This window comes from Moschus berezovskii, chromosome X (genome assembly GCF_049115385.1).
Source record: "Moschus berezovskii isolate FMDL1 chromosome X, NW_MosBer_1.0, whole genome shotgun sequence".
In the NCBI taxonomy this organism is placed as follows: domain Eukaryota; kingdom Metazoa; phylum Chordata; class Mammalia; order Artiodactyla; family Moschidae; genus Moschus; species Moschus berezovskii.
The window spans coordinates 27,941,575-27,960,667 of record NC_142488.1 but is presented as its reverse complement, the minus strand read 5'-3'; the positions used below and the strand labels follow the sequence as shown (position 1 = coordinate 27,960,667).

General features: G+C 44.3%; 1 protein-coding gene across 1 annotated transcript; it reads right to left on the bottom strand.

The window, feature by feature from the left end:
• Positions 1 to 15,330: 15,330 nt before the first annotated feature.
• LOC129534829 (melanoma-associated antigen B1-like) lies at positions 15,331 to 16,344 on the bottom strand. The gene has a single exon (XM_055393320.2). It carries the CDS (start codon positions 16,342 to 16,344, stop codon positions 15,331 to 15,333), a length of 1,014 nt encoding a protein of 337 aa, XP_055249295.1.
• Between the last annotated feature and the right edge of the window lie 2,749 nt (positions 16,345 to 19,093).

Below are 19,093 nucleotides of genomic sequence, written 5' to 3'. Positions count from 1 at the left end.
GCTTGGGTATAGATAACTGGTGACTCCCAGAGCATCACTAATGAAAGAATTCTTGTCTTTCCATCTGTGGGTAACTACGTTCCAATCTCACATTTCACATTTTGGAGCTTCAAGTTCATCACCTATGAAAAAGTGAGAGTGAGAACTATTCTTCCTGCTTGAGACACGATTTATTTTTTATGAGGGTCAGATAAGATGATGTGTGATGAAGCCCTAGAGTAACACAGAGCACCTCCTCCACCTCTGATGGACTGGACCAGGAAAGAGTTTCCTAAAATATTCCCCTCTCTAATGCTGCCTTTCAATCTTTAGTCCACGGGGGACATGAAACGGAATCAGATAGGAAAGATACAATATATTTCCAGTGGTAAAGATCTCTTGTCCATAAGATACAGCATCTGTCTAGATTATGGGTTTCTCTACAATCCCAGGAGCAGTCTTCCACATTATAGTCGGATCCACTTCATTACCCAGTTATTTTGTACCTTCCCAGCCTGTTAGTCAAATCACACTGCTGCCTAGCAAGTTTCTGATTAATCTGGATTTCATTAATTGCCCTGCAGTCACGTGGAATGGACTGAAATGTTTAAAGTATCTTGTGCTGCAGTTTTTGCGGAATCTTCTGCAATGTCACTGCAATTGCTTCCCTGAAAATGAGCCTTTCCATAGGAAGAACAGCCAGGAACTAAATTTTAATTCTTCCTCCTACAATCTTTCTTTCAGAGAAATATTTTTCATTGAGGCTATCAGAGGTGTTAAAATAAAGTTATTTGAAAAAGTTAAGGAATCAGACTCATGTTGATGCTCCAGTGACATGACTGGGAAGGAATAAGGAGCCAGTAGATTGGATTCAACAGAATAAGAAAATAAATGCTAAGGCTCAAGCCCTAAACCTGCAAACCTACAAACCTCTGATGACTATCTTCCAAGAAGCAACACTGCCACCTGGCTGTGTAAGACAGAGAAATGATGCTGGTGTTTTCCTTTTCTACCCAAATCCTCCAGACATTGAACCTACTTCAGGATTCTCTAAGTAGGACTGTGGAAGTTTCCTACACTAACCCCAAGAATCCAAAGTGCTAGAGCAAAAATCAGAATGGGATCATTGGAAAATATCTCAAGGTCTATGTAATTCTCAGTTTTTCAGTTCAGTCGCTCAGTCGTGTCACACTTTGCAACCCCATGGGCTGTAGCATGCCAGGCTTCCCTGTCCATCACCAACACCTGAAACTTGTTCAAATTCATGTCCATCAAGTTGATGTGGCCATCCAACCACCTCATCCTCTGTCCCATTTAAAATTCATGAAATCAAAACTCAAAACTGAATCAAAATGTTAGTGCTATAATACAAGCTTCAAAAGTTGAGAAAGGGGCTTCCCTGGTGTTCTAGTGGTTGAGAATCCACCTGACAATGTAGAGGACAGGCGTTCAATCCCTGGTCTGGGAGGATCCCATATGCCGCAGGACAACTAAGCCTGTGTGCCACTACTGACTTGCACTCTAGAAACCACGTACCACAACTACTGAAGCTGCACACCTAGAACCTGTGCCCTGCAACAAGAGAAGCCACTGCAATGAGAAGTTTGCACACTGCAACAATGAGTAGCCTTCATTCACCACAACTAGAGAAAAGCCCATGCTCAGCAGTGAAGACCCAGTGTACTCATAAATAAATCAATACATTAATCTTAAAAAAAAACTGAGGAAGAAAAGATTGGAAAGGGTGCATAAAAGCAAATACAGGGAAATCATTAACCACAAAACTAACGAAGAAATCAGAGAGAGATGATGGTGAGGACAGTTTAGTGAAATTTAAGAGAACTGGGAAGATTTTAAATAATATTTGACAAAATAATCAACAGATCTTGGCTCTTGGTTATAGTTTGGGGAATAATAAGGAAGCAGGATGATGCCTATGTTAGTGACATTAGCAACAGGGTAGACAGTAGGGCTACTTACTGAAATGAGCCTGAAGGACACTCTGGTTTGGGGGGGGGAGCCCATAAGTTGTTTTGACATATTGGGTTTCAAGAGCCTGCAGTGATTCGAGGAGACTATTCTTTGAAAGTGTGTCTAAAAGATCTTAAAAATGATCAGTTTAAAATTAGTTAAGGTTAGTTTTCAGCAATGGGTAGAAGTGAATTATTTTCATGTAGCTCACTGAAAGGACAATGCATCATCTTCTGACCCAAGGCTAAGGGTGGCCGCTGGAAGAGACTGAGGATGGACAGACAGCTAGGAACTGTCTGGGAAATGCCAAAGAAATAGTTTGTCAGAAACCGATTAGGAGATTATGAGAAAAAGAAACTAGTATTTATTAAGTTGTTGCTATCACCAACGTTTGAGTAAGCTCCAGGAGTTGGTGATGGATAGGGAAGCCTGGTGTGCTGCAGTCCATGGGGTCACAGAGAGTCGGACATGACTGAGTGACTGAACTGACTGACTTTCTGTATCTGTCAGGTTAGTATTTGTTACAGTGTTGTAACAAACATTCCCCAAACAGTAGAGGCTTTAAACTGATTTTTTCCCTTACACTATATGTATTCAAAGCAGAGTAGCAAGAAGGTACTGCTCGTGGGAATTACTGATGGATTCCTGCTGACAGCAGTTCCAGTACTGTTGCTTTCTCAATCAATATGTATTTCTAGGATTGCTACACTGGGGGAAGTTATGGCTTGAGACTTGAGCACTGACAACTAAATGCCTCTCCGTGGAGGTGACACATATCCATATTTCATCTGAACAAAGCAAGTCACAGGGCAAAATCTAACTTTAAAAGGAGAAGGAAAGTGAACTTTTTCTATTTGCATAAGGTAGAGAAAATGACAGGAAACATAAGAGATGCCAGTTCGATCCTGGTTGGGAAGATCCCCTGGAGGAGAGCATCACAACCCACTCCAGTATTCTTGCCTTGAGAATCCCTATGGACAGAGGAGCCTGGGGGGCTACAGTCCATGGGATCGCGAAGAATCAGGCATGACTGAAGCAACTGAGCACACAGCACAGAGAAAATGAATACTGGCAAATCTATCATATTCAATTTTCCCATTGGATTATAAGAGTATGTATGTTTTGTTCACCTTGGCATCCACTGGTATACTGACTGGCATGTAGGAGGTACCTCCAAACTATTTATTAGATGAATGAAAGTGCCAAAGCTGGTACACAGATTCCAGACTGTCTCCAGAGATGATGTGCTTTCCATTCTACCATGTAGAGCCACAGATAAACACTGTAGTGTTTTATTTCCATAAATTCCCTAATGGATAGTTGGCTCTCAATGCTACTTTGGGGTTTTTAAACCCTTACTCCCCCAAAGTATGTATGTTCATTACTATGTAATGATAGTAATGATCCATTTTCATTCCCTTTGAATTTGTTCTAATTTAACAGTTCATCTGAGATGAGATTTTCAGGATAATAAGCTGAATATAAATGATGCAAGATATTAGAATTAAGACAACTGAATGAGAAGAGATGTGACATACAGACAGCAAAGGCCACCAAAGAAAAAATGCTGTTTTGTCAGGGTTTCAGAAAGAGCTCAGAGGCCAAGTTGGTCAGTTTGTTACTTAATTAATTAGGCTACCAAAGTCTGCTGCTGCTGCTGCTAAGTCACCCCAGTCGTGTCCGACTCTGTGTGACCCCACAGACGGAAGCCCACCAGGCTCCCCCGTCCCTGGGATTCTCCAGGCAAGAACACTGGAGTGGGTTGCCATTTCCTTCTCCAATGTGTGAAAGTGAAAGTGAAGTCGCTCAGTCGTGTCCGACCCTTAGGGACCCCATGGACTGCAGCCTACCAGGCTCCTCCATCCACGGGATTTTCTAGGCAAGAGTACTGGAGTGGCTTGCCATAAAGTGAGAAAATGACGTTGTCAAGATGTGGTCTTTGACAATTATTATTTTATCAAACATTTGTTTTTAGCATCAATTTTATGTCAGACATTTTGGGCCACTGGCAGTATGACCTTCCAAGTGCAGAATTCTCTCTCGAATTTGTTTAGTGAATGGCAAGTAGTTCATCATAACCAGATGGTGTATGGGTTCAGAGTTGTGGAAAGGAGCCTAACCTAGGGTCAGGAGAACAGCGGTCCCACATGACATGCAAAGGAACATACACATTGTCCTGATTCACAGTGATTTTAAGCATTAGAGTCACAATCTAACTTGTGCTGTATAAAGATGATTCTGATGTGTGTCTGAAATATACACTGAATAGAGGCAAAGATGGAATCATAGATAATCATTGAAGGTATTCATTAATGTGGGGGAGAAATTAAGAGATACAAATTAAAGCATTAGCAGTGGAATGTGGAGGATGGGATGAATTTGGCCAATATTATCAGGTTGTGGTAGGTTGAATAATTGATCTCAATTCTTTTGTTGTTGTTTAGTCACTAAGTCGTGTCTGACTCTTTGGTGACCCCATGGACTGTAGCCCGCCAGGCTCCTCTGTCCATGGAATTCTCCAGGCAAGAATACTAGAGTAGGTTGCTATTTCCATCTCCAGGGGATCTTCCCAACCGAGGGATCAAACTTGCATCTTCTGCTTGGCAGGCATATTGTTTACCACTGAGCCATCTGGGAAGCCCTTAATTCTCTACTCCCCCCAAATAACTACATATATACATCCATCCTATGGCTTTGTGTTGGGCACTGTGTACTTAGGTGCCACTTTGATTTTAGGGTTGGCATGTGACTTGCTTTGGCCAATATATTAGTGGATATTATGTGAGCAGAGCCTTGATATAGATTGGACAGGCCAAAAAGTTTGTTCAGGTTTTTCTGTAAGATGTTATGAAAAACCCAAATGAACTTTTTTGCCAATGCAATACTTGCTGTTTTTGGCTTGACCCTCCTGGGCTCCAGTGATCTGCCATGAGAAAAACTACCTGTGGGGTGTTGCTGTCCCTTCATCCTGGACCTCAGAATGAACACAGTGGGGAAGACCTCAATCAAATCTTCAGACCCCAGCCTGAAGCAGAGTTGTCCCCAAACTCCACAGACCTGTGCATCTAAGAATATGTTTATTGTTGGATGCTAATACATTTTGGGGTGGTTTACTGTGCAGCATTAGTTTGGTGATAGATTACTAAGACATCTATATTAAAAGATATGTTAGATCTCAGTGAAAGACTAAAAGTCTGAAGGAGATGGAGGGGATTACTGGTGATTGCCAGCTTTCTGGAATGGGTAACATAATGTGGTGGTGGGATTCTCATCAGATCAGATCAGATCAGATCAGTCGCTCAGTCGTGTCCGACTCTCCGCGACCCCATGAATCACAGCACGCCAGGCCTCCCTGTCCATCACCAACTCCCGGAGTACACTCAAACTCGTGTCCACAGAGTCAGTGATGCCATCCAGCCATCTCATTCTCTGTCATCCCCTTCTCCTCCCGCCCCCAACCTTTCCCAGCATCAGAGTCTTTTCCAGTGAATCAACTCGTCACATGAGGTGGCCAAAGTATTGCAGTTTCAGCTTTAGCATCAGTCCCTCCAATGAACATCCAGGACTGATCTCCTTTAGAATTGACTGGTTGGATCTCCTTGCAGTATAAGGGACTCTCAAGAGTCTTCTCCAACACCACAGTTCAAAAGCATCGATTCTTCGGCGATCAGCCTTCTTCACAGTCCAACTCTCACATCCATACATGACCACGGGAAAAACCATTGCCTTGACTAGACGGACCTTGGTTGGCAAAGTAATGTCTCTGCTTTTTAATATACTATCAAGGTTGGTCATAACTTTCCTTCCAAGGATTCTCATAGGTAAAAGAAAAGAGCAGAGGAAGAACTGGTTGGTGAAGATAAGATTGTGAGTCTAGACTTGGGGACAGATTTCATTTTAAGTATCTGACAGACCTCTAAGTCAATATGTCTTATAAGATTCTACCTAGAACATCTCAGTTGAGGAGGTAATTATGCAAGGCATATAAGCAACCAAGGTCCCAGTATTACAGGACTAGTTGACAGGACATGAAGTCTAGAAAGTCTGGAAATTTTGAGTTAAGAGATATTAGCATCCAGACCGGAGAAGGCAATGGCAAGCCACTCCAGTACTCTTGCCTAGAAAATCACATGGACAGAGAAGCCTGGTGGGCTGCAGTACATGGGGTCGCTACTAGTCGGACACGACTGAGCGACTTCACTTTCACTTTTCACTTTCAGGCATTGGAGAAGGAAATGGCAACCCACTCCAGTGTTCTTGCCTGGAGAATCCCAGGGACGGCGGAGCCTGGTGGGCTGCTGTCTATGGGGTCACACAGAGTCGGACATGACTGAAGCGACTTAGCAGCAGCAGCAGCATCCAGACAGTGGCTGAAGCCATAGAAAAGAATGAGATCTTCCAGGAGTGTTTATATGATGAAAACAGAGGAGAGATAAAGACATTAATGCTTAAGGATAAGATTCCAAAATGGAAGACCACAAGAAGAATGAGAAGAAAGAGCCAAAAAGATGAGAATAAAACTGATGATGAATAGAATTCCAAAAGCAACCTGGAAGAATATTTCAGGCACAGACGAGTAGCCAACCATGTCAAATGCTCTAAAGTAGGATAAATCTCAAAATGGGCTTAGAGTTAAAAACACTTTTAAATAGCATAAAGAAGCTATTTTTTAAGTATGTAGGATTAACTTAAACCCACTCTAAATCCAACTGAATTTTCACTTGGAATTTGACAAAGCAATTTTAAAAGCCATCTGAAAGAATAAATTTAGGAAATAGCTGAAAAACATTGAAAAGAAGGGCATTTAAAGGAACTTTACCTACTGCATTTTGAAATGTATTTGAAATATTTAATCATTAAAACAGTACTATGTTAGTGTCATAATAGACATATAAATATGCTTCCCTGGTGAAAATGGCAATCCACTCCAGTACTCTTGCCTGGGAAATCCTGTGGACTGAGGAGCCTGGTGGCCAACAGTCCACGGGGTCGCAAAGAGTCGGACACAACTAAGCAACTTCACTTTCACTTTCAGACATATAAATAAGAAGGTTCTCATAGATGTAAACATTTTGATTAAGGTAGAGAAATAGCCGCACTCATAAAGTTATATATAAAATGCATAATTCAATGTACAGAGAATTCATTGATATTAGAAAAGTAATACATGGTAATGTATATATTATTATGATTTTAAAAGTATTACTTTAAAAAAGAAAGATACCTATATGCTTTATGGAACTTTATTGCAATTCTGTAATATATATTATTATCATAAATGTATGTATTTCTGAAAGAAAATGCATCATATTATTAACAATGATTCAATTGAACTGTTCACTGTTATCTTTAGGGGATGGAATTATAGGTGATAGTTCAGTATCTGTATCAAACTTTTAAAAAATGTCGACTGTACTGTAGTGGACACATAATGCTTGTGTTAAAAATAGAAAATGGTAACTATGTGAGGTGATATATATATTAATTAGATTGATTTTGATTATTATTTCACAGTCTATATTATATCAAAACATCATTGTATATCTTATATATACACAATTCCTACGTGTCAATAAAGCTGAAAAAATAAACACTATATCTTAAAGTGCCCGATGAATTTATTACCCAGGAGATACCTAGTGATGATAGTGAAAGGTATTTCAGTAGAGAAGTAAGAAAGATCGACAGATGTGTCAAGAAGTAAAAATGAAGGAGTTGTAGACCACTGTTCTAAGGTAACTCAGTTTGCTGGTCAAAGACAAACTTTAAAAATTTGGTGGCGTGATCAAGAGTAAACGTAACAGCATCCCAAACATTCCAGCTGGAATGTCTCAGTACAGCAGGTAATTAGGCATGGCCTTTGAGCAGCCAGTGACCCTGTATTGAAACAAATGCACTCAACTCACAGAACAACCATTCAGGTCATTCACAAGAAAACTCTTGATTTTAATGCAATATGCTTCTTAAAAAAACTAGATATCTAAAAAATACTTGCTGATCACTTAGAAGCAGCAAACAGGAAGAAATGGATATAACTGTGAGAAACATAAAGCTAAACAATAAGTGAGGGGACAAAGAAACTATGACTACCAAGAAAATAACGAATAATTTCAAGATACTGTTGTTAGTTAATATCAGAGTTGTCAGCTCAGTTAATTAGGATGGAAATGGCAAGAGCTCCAAATAAGAGCATTGGCAATATGGATGGACAGGATGAAGAAGTATTTAGGAAGCATATTTGGTAGGACTTTTCCATTTGTGTATGGTGGTACATTGGAAAAGACCCTGATGCTGGGAAAGACTGAAGGCAGGAGGAGAAGGGGACGACAGAGGATGAGATGGTTGGGTGGCATCACCAACGTGATGGACATGTTTGAGTAGGCTCCAGGAGTCAGTGATGGACAGGGAAGGTTGGCGTGCTGCAGTCCATGGGGTCGCAAAAAGTCAGACATGATTGAGTTACTGAACTGAACTGAACTGATGGTGGTACATTAGTTAGGGTTCTCCAAAGGAATAGACCAACAGACTATACACACACGCACACACACGTGTGTGTGTACAGTCAATTATACATAAATATATATACACAATTATACATATATATATATACACACATACATAATTTTCATAAATTCCTTCAGGAAACTCAGTTCTTGTTCTTGGAGTTCTCAACTGATTGCATGGGGCCCAGTCACTATGGATGGTAATCTGCATACAGATTTAACAATTAATCAATCACATCTATGAAAGATTTTCACAGTTGATATCTAGACTGATACTTGACTAAACAACTGAGCACCCTAGCCTAGCTAAATGGCATACAAAATTAAAAGGTGGGAATGATAGGGAGGAATCTAGACTTGGAAATATGATGCTGCCACTAACTGGGACAAAGGAAACAGGAAGAGGAATGACGTTTGGAAAACAATCATGTGTTTATACTTTTACACACTGAGTTGGAAATACCCTTGAATCAATCAGAGCTGGATTTCTGTTTCAGGCTTTGTGGGTAGGTCAGAGCTTGGGATAATAGATCTGGAAGTTAACAGCAGATAGTTCATAGTTAGAACTGGAGGAACGGAGGAAATCACCTGGGGATAGTTTTAAGAGGAAAAAAGATAGTGGACCAGATATGGTAACTTGGGGAACACTAGTTTCCCAAGAGGCGACATGGAAAAGGATAAGTCCATTGAGGAGTTTGGAGAAAACAATAGATTGAGAGGCAGAAGAACCAGGATATGTCTGTGTCTTAAAAACTGTAGCAGAGACAGTGCTACGCTCACCAAGCCCAATCCTATTATTCTTTCTTCTTAGGCACATGGAAAGCCACAATTTTCAAACCCCTTGAAGCTAACCAAGGATCTATGACTAGCTTTAGCCAATGAAATGAGAGAAGTGATGGGTTTTGCTGAGTCAGAGAAAATCCCTTTGAAGACTCCCTGGCCACTCTCCTCTGCCTCAATGAAAAGGGAAGTCCCAGAGAAAAACTCCAAATGCCCCTTCCTACCCCATGCCCATTGAACATGTAGTGTTGTTCGGAAAGAAAGCTTTGTTGCGGTAAAACACTGAGATTTCAGGGCTAATTTGACACTCCAACATAAGCTTTTAATACTGTCCATGGGGTTCTTGAGGTAAGAATACTGAAGTGGTTTGCCTTTCACTTCTCCAATAAAAGCTGAAGCTCCAATACTTTGGACAACTGATGCAAAGAGCTGACTCACTGGACAAGACCCTGATTCTGGGAAAGATTGAGAGAAGGAGGAGAAGCGGGTGACAGATGACAAAATGATTAGACAGCATCACTGACTCAATGGACATGAGTCTGAGCAAACTCCAGGAGATAGTGAAGGACAGGGAAGCCTGGCATGCTGCAGGTCATGGGGTTACAAAGAGTCAGACATGACTTAATGACTGAACAACAACATAACCTAGCTTATCTTGACTAATGCAGAAGCCAAGGCTGTAAAATATTTTACAAAGGAGAGAATAGTCACAACAGTTTCATATGCATCAGTGTTCTAAAAAGAGACCTTCCCAGTTTCCCAAATGTGGAATTATTAAACCAGTAAGTCCAAACAATTTAGGGGGTATCTCAATCATAACTGTTGAACAGAAAATCTGCATTTTCTTTTGCCTTTAGCTAACAAATGTGCTCATCAGATCAATAAAATGTACAATTAACTTAAATTGGAATTGGCATCACAACACATATATACATTACAGTGTACTATTCTTGTAGTCTGGCTTGATATCTTGAGGTGATGTTATAAATTCTGATTGAATTATCCTTGCCTTAGTTCTCTATATTTTTCATAAAGGATGATCTTAATATCTCCCCTTAGTACAAGAGACCCTAATTTACAAACAACTTTTATTTTGTTTATACATACATAGTTATGAAGTTGATTTTAGAATTCTGGGTGCCCTTTCTCAAGTGGAAAGAAATGATAGAGGATATTTACCTTTCTAGGCCAGTTCTCATTGCCTATTTAACCTACAATATGGGCAGACTAGAAATACATATGATTCCAGGACATAATTATGACTTATGTCATTGATTCTAATCAATGGGAAGCAAACTAAATGTCATTTTACATAATATACAACAATATAGTCAAGCAGGAAGCTGTGCCAGATATACATTATACTGGGTTGGCCAAAAATATTCACTTGGGTTTTTCCACACAGTTACAATATAATTATACAATTATGGAAAAACCTGAATGAAATTTTTGGCCAACCCAATATTTGAAAAAAGATAATGCATATCCAAAAGTACCAAAGTCCAAAACTATTTATTGACATAAAATAAAGTTCATCTGGTTCAAGTGCACACATCTAATTATAAATTCTAAATATTTGTATAAATAAAAATTTAATTTGTTATGAAGCTAGTTATTATGACATAAAATGTTCCAGCTAGAAAAAATTGAGTTAAAAAACCACTTAAAGGAATTTCTCTGGTGATCCAGTAGCTAAGACTCAGAGATCCCAATGCAGAGGGACCAGGTTCCATCCCTGATCAGGAAACTAGATCCCACATGCTACAACTAAGAAGTGCAGTCAAATAGATAAACAAAGTAAATAAATATTTTTTAAAATCACTTAAAAACTATAAAGTATACATGAGAACAATGCTTTGATTATGCAGCATTTCCAGTGTATTCCAGTCTTCTTCCACATGTTACTCTCAAAAGAGGTTATCACAATCTCTTTTCTTCTCAAATTGATAAAAATTATATTAAGAGGTATCTTTTGATACCAAGGGCTTCCCTGATAGCTCAGTTGGTAAAGAATCTGCCTGCAATGCAGGAGAGCCCAGTTCGATTCCTGGGTTGGGAAGATCTGCTGGAGAAAGGATAGGCTACCTACTCCAGTGTTCTTGGGCTTCCCTTGTAGCTCAGCTGGTAAAGAATTCACCTACAATGTGGGAGACCTGGGTTCAATCCCTGGATTGGGAAGATCCACTGGAGAAGGGAAAGGCTACCCACTCCAGTATTCTGGCCTAGAGAATTCCATGGACTACAGTCCATGGGGTCACAGAGAGTCGGACACAACTGAGTGACTTTCACTTTTCAATACCAAACAATCCTTAAATTTCACGTAGTCCAAGATGTAGTCAAAGCTGAGTTCCTCAGTCCATCAGAGCTTAGTTATTTACTAATGACACAAAATAAAATCTGTTTAATTACCTCATTTATCCTATACAAGATGCTTCTCAGGTGGCACTACTGTAAAGAATCCACCTGTTGGCACAGGAGACATAAGAGACATGGGTTTGGTCCCTGGGTCAGGAAGATCTCCTGGAGGAGGGCATGACAACCTATTCCAGTATTCTTGCCTGGGGAATCCCATAGACAGAAGAGCCTGTAGGGCTACAATTCATGGGGTTGCAAAGAGTTGGACATGACTGAGCATTTGAGCACATCCTATACAAATGGGGAATGAAGTGTTAAGGCTAATAAAGTATTCTGATAACCATGGCTAATATTTAAACATTAACACTTTTTATTGACTTAATTAATATTAATCATCCTATAGTGCTTTAGGGACTACCAATGTGACATATTCCCTCTTAGAAGGTTATTATTTCTACATTTTAAGTGTTAAGGTTATCTATAGGGCCCACATTCTTGCTGTATTAAATGTCAATTAATTCTTCAACATGCAAAATGAAATCTCAACAGAATGCTTTGATAATAAAATAATAGTTAACACATACATAAAATGTTTATGAATTCACGGGCACTACACTGAATACCTTACATGCAATTCTCAAAATATCTTATAGTTAGGTATTATTTATGGAAATTTTACAGGTAAGAAAAGAGGCACAAAGGGGTTAAGGAGGTTACCCAGGATCACACCACTAGTAAATGTTAGTGTTAGTCGCTCACTTGTGTCTGACTCTTTGCGACCCCATGGACTGGATCATGCCAGGCTCCCCTGTCCATGGAATTCTCCAGGCAAGAATACTGCAGTGGGTTACCATTCCCTTCTCCAGGGAATCTTCCCAACCCAGGGATCGAACCAGGGTCTCCTGTATTGCAGGTGTATTCTTTATTATCCGAGCCACCGGGGTCTAAAAAAAACTAGTGATGTAATAATAGATGCACTTTCAGCTGAGCCACTGGGGAAGACCAACAACCACTAGTTTCTGTGCTAAATCAGACCTTAGTCACCAGCAGATTGGAAAACACCAAGAAAGTGGTGGGGGCAGCCAGTGGGGATGAGGAGATGTCTGAATTTCCCTGCGGGAAAGGGCAGCTGTAGTCCCAAGGTCCTGGGTGGGGAACCTGCAGAGAGTCGGAATGCTCCAAGTCAGGCAGGACGTCTGAGTGGTCCGTTCCTCTGCGAGCAGAGCGCAGCATCCAGAGGAGGATGCAGAGAACAGCTGGCCAGAAGTCAGGTTCCAGTCTGGACACAAGGGCACAAGGCTGGCCGGGGAAGACCCAGGGAAGGGTGCTGTCACCGGGAACAGGCTGGGACCAAACACCCATGCTGGGACCCAGGTAGTTAGCTCTCCAAGATCCCTGGGGTGAGGGGCAGGAGGATCCCAGGGAAACAAGCCCCCAGACAACCCCTAAATGGGGTTGCATTCTCATTTTCACCTTCAGGCTGCTTTTAGTACTCTGGCTACAAGTTCCTCTTTCCTATTGCCTGAGAGACACCATGGAGCAGTGTGAAGAGAAATGAATAGACACAAAGTCAGCCTCAGACTGGGAGGACTGAAACAGTATGGACTCTAGAGCAATTCAGACCAGACTCTACACTCAGTTCTGTCACTTTATCAGCCTTGAAAATACTGAAAATTCTGTGTGTCCTAAGTGAGTTTGATAACCCTTGTCTTATAGAAGTGTCGGAAGGTACGTAACATATAAAGCACGTGGCACTACGGCTGGCAATGTTTAGGTCTTTCATGCCTGGTAGTGATGATGATGATTATTTTCATTGCATAAGAAACTACCCTCATCTATGGAAAATTTTCTTTATCCAGCAGAACCTAGAGACGATGCAATCTTCTAAACAAAGAAAGCTGAGTCAATCAAACTGCTGCTTAGCAAGTAATCATTGGGTTTCCCCGGTGGCTCAGTGGTAAAGAATCTGGCTGCCAAGCAGGAGATGTGGGTTCAATCCCTGGGTTGTGAAGATCCCCTGGAGAAGGAAATGGCAACCCACTCTAGGAAAGTTCCATGGACAGAGGAGCCTGGTGGACTACAGACCATGGGACGACAAAGAGTCAGACACAACTTAGCAACTAAACAAGTAACCCTAAGTAAATTTTCTCTATCAGAGAATATGTTATTAAATTTAGAGGCAAGTATTTTACCAGGATGCAACGCAAAACCTTATAGAATTTATGTCAAGGACCAGTAATTCCCTGCCTCCCAAAGCCCTCCCAAGAAAACACCCAGATTTTCATGTATTTAACCACCACTGAAATCTAGCTCCCCTCAGGAGGTCTACTAGATTACACTCGATAGCCTCATGTTTGGAGTGTGCTGGGGCTCCTTCCGTTCAGGGCCCAAAGTGCCAGCACAGAGACGTCTCAACATCCCACCACAAAGGAGACAATAATATGCATCAAACACCTGGTTTGTGGACTGTGTTCTCATGCACTGGGGCAGGAGCACTGGACACCTTCTGTCCTTTCCCCCAGGTGGAGATTCCCTCTGGTTGACTCACAATCTCAGGGTAACTGTTCAGGGCAGCTTCTCATTTCAGTCTCAGCCTCCCAACTTTGAGGCCCACCATCTGGGGATCTGAGCCCGGCTCACCATTATCACAGGTTCATCCAGCCCACCACGCAGCCAACTTTAAATGACCTCCCAGGAAGGAACAGAAACGCAAAGAAGATGTATGTTATGATTAGCTTTCCAGCCCCACCTTAGCCTCTCACAACTTAAAAGGTTGGGAGTGTTGGTCAAACACAGAGTGAAAAAGTTGCCTCAGACCTCACTAGGGGCTGGAGGGACTGCTAGACCTGAACTTGGCAAGACTACAAACCCTGACTGTAGCTCGGGATCTCTCGTCATCATCTCTCAGAGCCTCTTCATAATGGGGTGGGAAGGCACGGGGCATGTTACCATTGACCTTGGCCAAAACACCAAACCTCAACGTTTTGGTTTAAGAGAATAAAGGCTCAGAGAATTTATACCTCACTGCTCTCACCCCAACTCCCTCCCCAGCATCCTCCCTGCTTTTTGTCACTTGTCTTAGATCACCACACCACCTTCCTTATGCAATCACTGCTCACATACTCAAGACATCTACAGGCAGGTGCAGGGTCTCCTTTATCTTTGCATCACCCCCACCAGCACAGAACCTTCTGAAGAGCAGATTCTCAAGTAAAGATGGGAATAAAGGAGCCACCAAGCAAGGAATGTAGTTTCTTATTGCTTATTTTTATTGGCATTCTTGAATAAGCTAAGAACATCTAAGTGGGTATTGCCGAATGTTATAAAGAGAAAGACAAAAGTGAATAAGATAAATCAAAACTTGACTACACCTTACTTCGTTTTCATCTGTTTTAAAACCACAGCATTCTTTCACGTTTCCAAGAAAATTCCTATTCCAAAGCTATGTTATCTTGTTCTGGATCCCAAAAAGATTCAAGGATTTTTTGAATTACACTACACAGTGCCAAAACTTTTGCTCTTAGATCTGACAAACAACAACAAATCTATGATTCGTGTAACTCGTAAACTTGGATTCTGAATCTAAACAAACATTCTAGGAAAAGAAACAACATTTGAAAGCTAACAGGGTAAAACAGGAGCACAAAAAAGATATATATTATGACCTTTCCAGCCACACTTTATCCTCTCACTACTAAAAAGGTTGGCAGTATTCGTCAAAGTGAAGAAGCTGCCTGAGACCTCATTGGGGGCTGGACGGATCGCTGGGTGGGACCTTGGCGCGGGCAACAGCCTTGGCAGCAGCATGAGCTCTGCCTGCAGATCTGGCTTTGGCTCTCTCTTCCTCATCTCTCAAAGCCTCCTCATAATGCAATGGGAAAGCACTGGGGACGGTGCTATTGATCTTGGCCACAAACTCCAGCACCTTCATCTTGCTGGTTTCAGCATGGGCTCTTGGGCCCCACAGAAACTCATAGCTCAGGGGATCACTGTCAGGAATCTGACGATACACCAGGTACTTCTCCTGCACCAACTCTTCAGTGATGAACTTCCTGGGCTCCCCAAAGATTACATGCGTCTTTCCATCATAGATGCCCAGAACATTCAGGAACTCCCAGATCTCTGCCTCAGAGGCAGAATTGCCACTCAGGAAGATCACACCCAGCAGAGGCATCAGAAGCCCATTCTTCGGCACCTCCAAGCTACTGCCCAGCACCCCATCTTTGGCACGGTCCTCCATGCTGACCAGGGTATAGGAGCAACTATTCGGCTTGACTTCCTTCAATTCAAGGCCAAACACCAGCTCGATGCGCTCAGTGGCTTTCTGGAGGATTTCAGGGAAGTGTGCCTTGAACATTTTATGGACAACCTTCAGCATATCTATCTTCCTAATGGGCTGTTTCATCTTAAACTTCTCAAGCATGAAATGGATCAACACTCCTGCCTTCTTGGTCAGAGGATCTAGAGGAGTGATCTTAGCAGAGGTTGAGGCCTGGGAAGAATTTTTACGTTCCTTAACTCGGCGCCTGGAACGTCCTTTAGATCTTGGGCATGAAGCCCCTGCAACAGGAGAGCTACTGGCTGCAGCTCCCTGAGGCTCCGGGCCCGCACTGGCAGTGGGGGAGCCCGGGGGCGTACTCCCAGAAGCAGGGGTGGGGGAGGCAGCGGCTTGAGCATCCCCAAGATCCTTGGTCTCCCTGCGTGCTTGGCGGCGTTTCTCACGCGCACGGCGCTTGCTCTTCTGCCCCCGAGGCATGACTATCAGCAGGCACAGCGGGCAGGAGGCCAGGCGGGCTAGTAGGTGATCCTGGAACCTGGAGAAGGGAAGATGAGTGGATGAGCTCCTTCAGCAGGGAGGGAAGAAGGCTGCTCTGCCGTTTCCTTGACAGCCCTGCTCCAGGAACCACTGGTCTCTTGTTCTTGCTCAGCCTATCCCCTGAGAACCCGCTGTAAGAAGTGAGAGTGAGCCAGCCTCAGGCCACAGCCTGCCCGCGGCTGCCTGCGGTGACAGCAGATCCTGGGAGCGGGGCCCTCTCTGGGTCCCTTCGTTCACACACTCAACTGTCACATCAGCTCCTGGTGGGGCCGGGACCCCTGCCATGTGCCGCTTGAAAGGTGACGCCTCAAAGCTCCCTGGGACCCACGAGAAGGACCCGAGTCGTGGACACTGTCGGGGTGGATGGCACTGGCAGTTCTGGGGGCCTGCTCTGTCCTGAACTCGTTGGTTCTCCACCATTCAGGGTCCTCATCTTGTCAACACTGAGGGTATGGGCCCCTCCCTCCTGCCTCTGGTGCCGCCCCTTCAAGTGAAGAACCTCATCTCCCTTAGAAATGACACAGAGAAATGAGGGGCCTCAGTGGAGGTTGAGGCAAGACTCCTTAGTGTTACTCTGATTAGCTGGAAGGGGGAGTGTGCTACCTTCAGTCCTCATTCACAGTCCTGACTGCTGGGAGGATCTGGGGGCTCCTTTCTCTCCTGCCTTGAGGACCTGTCCTCACAGCAAGGCCAACAGCTCCCTGAGATTGAATGGGGGAAGCCAGGGCGGCCTTACCTGGCCCTACCGCCCATGGTCTCCGGGGCCTGAAGAGCTGCAGCAGGAGGTTGAGGCCCTGTAATGGGTGCTACTCATGCAAGGTCCCCAGATTTTACTCAGGGGAGAGTCTAAGACTCCATCCTCTGCTGACCCTTCAGACCAAGGCGCTCACTTCCCTGTTAGCTGTGAGTGAGGCACACTTCTGCCCGCCATGTATGCCTGGGGGTGCCAAGGAGTGACAGTGAGAGGAATTCGGGGAGTTTCCCACAGTCCTCATCATCTTCTCCGTGAATCCTGGCAAATGTTAGAAATTCTCCCTCTGCTGACCTGAGCACGCTGAGGTTCCCAAGGTGAAAGAAAGGGTGAGCCACCTCCAGTCAGCCCTGTCCCTGACCTGCCTGGGACGGCAGCAGGGGCTGGACTCTGTGGGACTCACTCCACTGTTCTGTCATCACTGGCCCCTCTCGTCCTCACTTGCACGGGATCTATGCTCCTCTCTTAGTCCACCCTGAGTCTTCCGGCCTCAGATCAAGGCCCACATCTCCCTGAGTTCCTGGGGCTGGAAGCGAGGGGTGACATCTGGCGACCTCTGCCTGGGGTGTCCCAGGGCTGACAGGGGCTGGGACTTTGCGGGCTCCCACTGCTTTGGGTAGGTGCTCATCTAAGTCATCTCTCTGGGTCCTTACCGTGACTCCTGGCAGGACCGGGAAATCTCTGTCTTGACTTGAGATCTCTCCCCTCCTACTAAGGCCCCCATCTCCCTGAGACCCACTAGAAAGCAGCGACATTCCCGATCTCTCTAGCTATAGCTGTGTGTGGACTCCTGATGCGGACAGTCAGGAAGAGATTCTGCACTGCCCTCTGCTGTCGCGGGGTAGGTGGATGGTCCCCTCACTTCTTAGGTCCTCTCCTGGGCTCCTGGTACTAGCTGCAAATGCTCCGGTGGTGGACCTGAACCCATACCCCCATCAACGAGGTTCCTCACCTTCCTGTGAGGCTCTCGGCAGAAGCCAATGTGGGTCATCTTGTCCCCATCCCTGGGTCTCCCAGCTCCGAGAGGAGTGATGCGACTATGTGGTTCACTTCCTTCTGGGTGGGGTTCTCGCGTGTTCATTCAGTGTTACCACGGTGACTCCTTTTAGGAACCGGGTTCCTCCCTATGTTGAATGAGGCCTCACCCATCAGACCCAAACCCCAATGTCCCTGAGACCATCCTTGGAGGAAATGAGAGGGCACCTCAGCCTGAGCGCGCTAACCCGGCTTCTCAGGGTGACGGCAGAGGTGGCACTCTGTGTGGGCTCCTCTGTTCTGGGGGAGTCAGTTGTCTCCTTCCTCACATAGAATTGGTGCCTCAACATCTGTCCTGGCCTGGGACTCCTCGTTTTCTGCTGACCTGGGCAGGCAGACCTCAAACCAAGGCCCTCATCTCCCTCGGACCCCACAGGCAGAAGTCAGGGGCACCACAGCCGGCCAGCTCTGCCCGGGATCCCCCGGGGCTGACAGCAGAGGCGGCATCAGATGTGGCTCTCTCTACAATGTATGGATCTTCCCCTCGACTCTGCATCCTTCCTGGGACTCTGCCTTCTGCTGACCTGAGCCCAAGACCCTGGGTCCTCACCTTTCCCAGACCCAAGCTGACAGAGTGAGCCATATCCTGCCAAAACTGATTTGGGGCTGTGCCGCTAACCACAAGGATGTGACTCTCGACTCCCCCATTTCTGGAGTCAGGGGCTCCCTCAGTCCTCACTCAGGGTTCTGGCCTCCAGTCTGGGTAGGGTTTGGGAGTCTTTCCTCTGCTGACCCGAGTCTACATGCACCAGAGCAAAGCTCTCACCTCCCTGAGTGGCTAGATAGATGCTGGGGGCTCCATATCCAGCTACCTTGTTTGGGGATGCCCAGATCTGAGAGTTGGGCTGCTCCTTAGTGCAGCAATCCGCTTGGATGCCAGGCATGCTGATTAGCACTGAAGGT

Coding starts and splice junctions, on each gene's coding strand:
- LOC129534829 (XM_055393320.2), bottom strand. CDS start 16,344: ATGCCTCGGGGGCAGAAGAGCAAGCGCCGTGCGCGTGAGAAACGCCGC.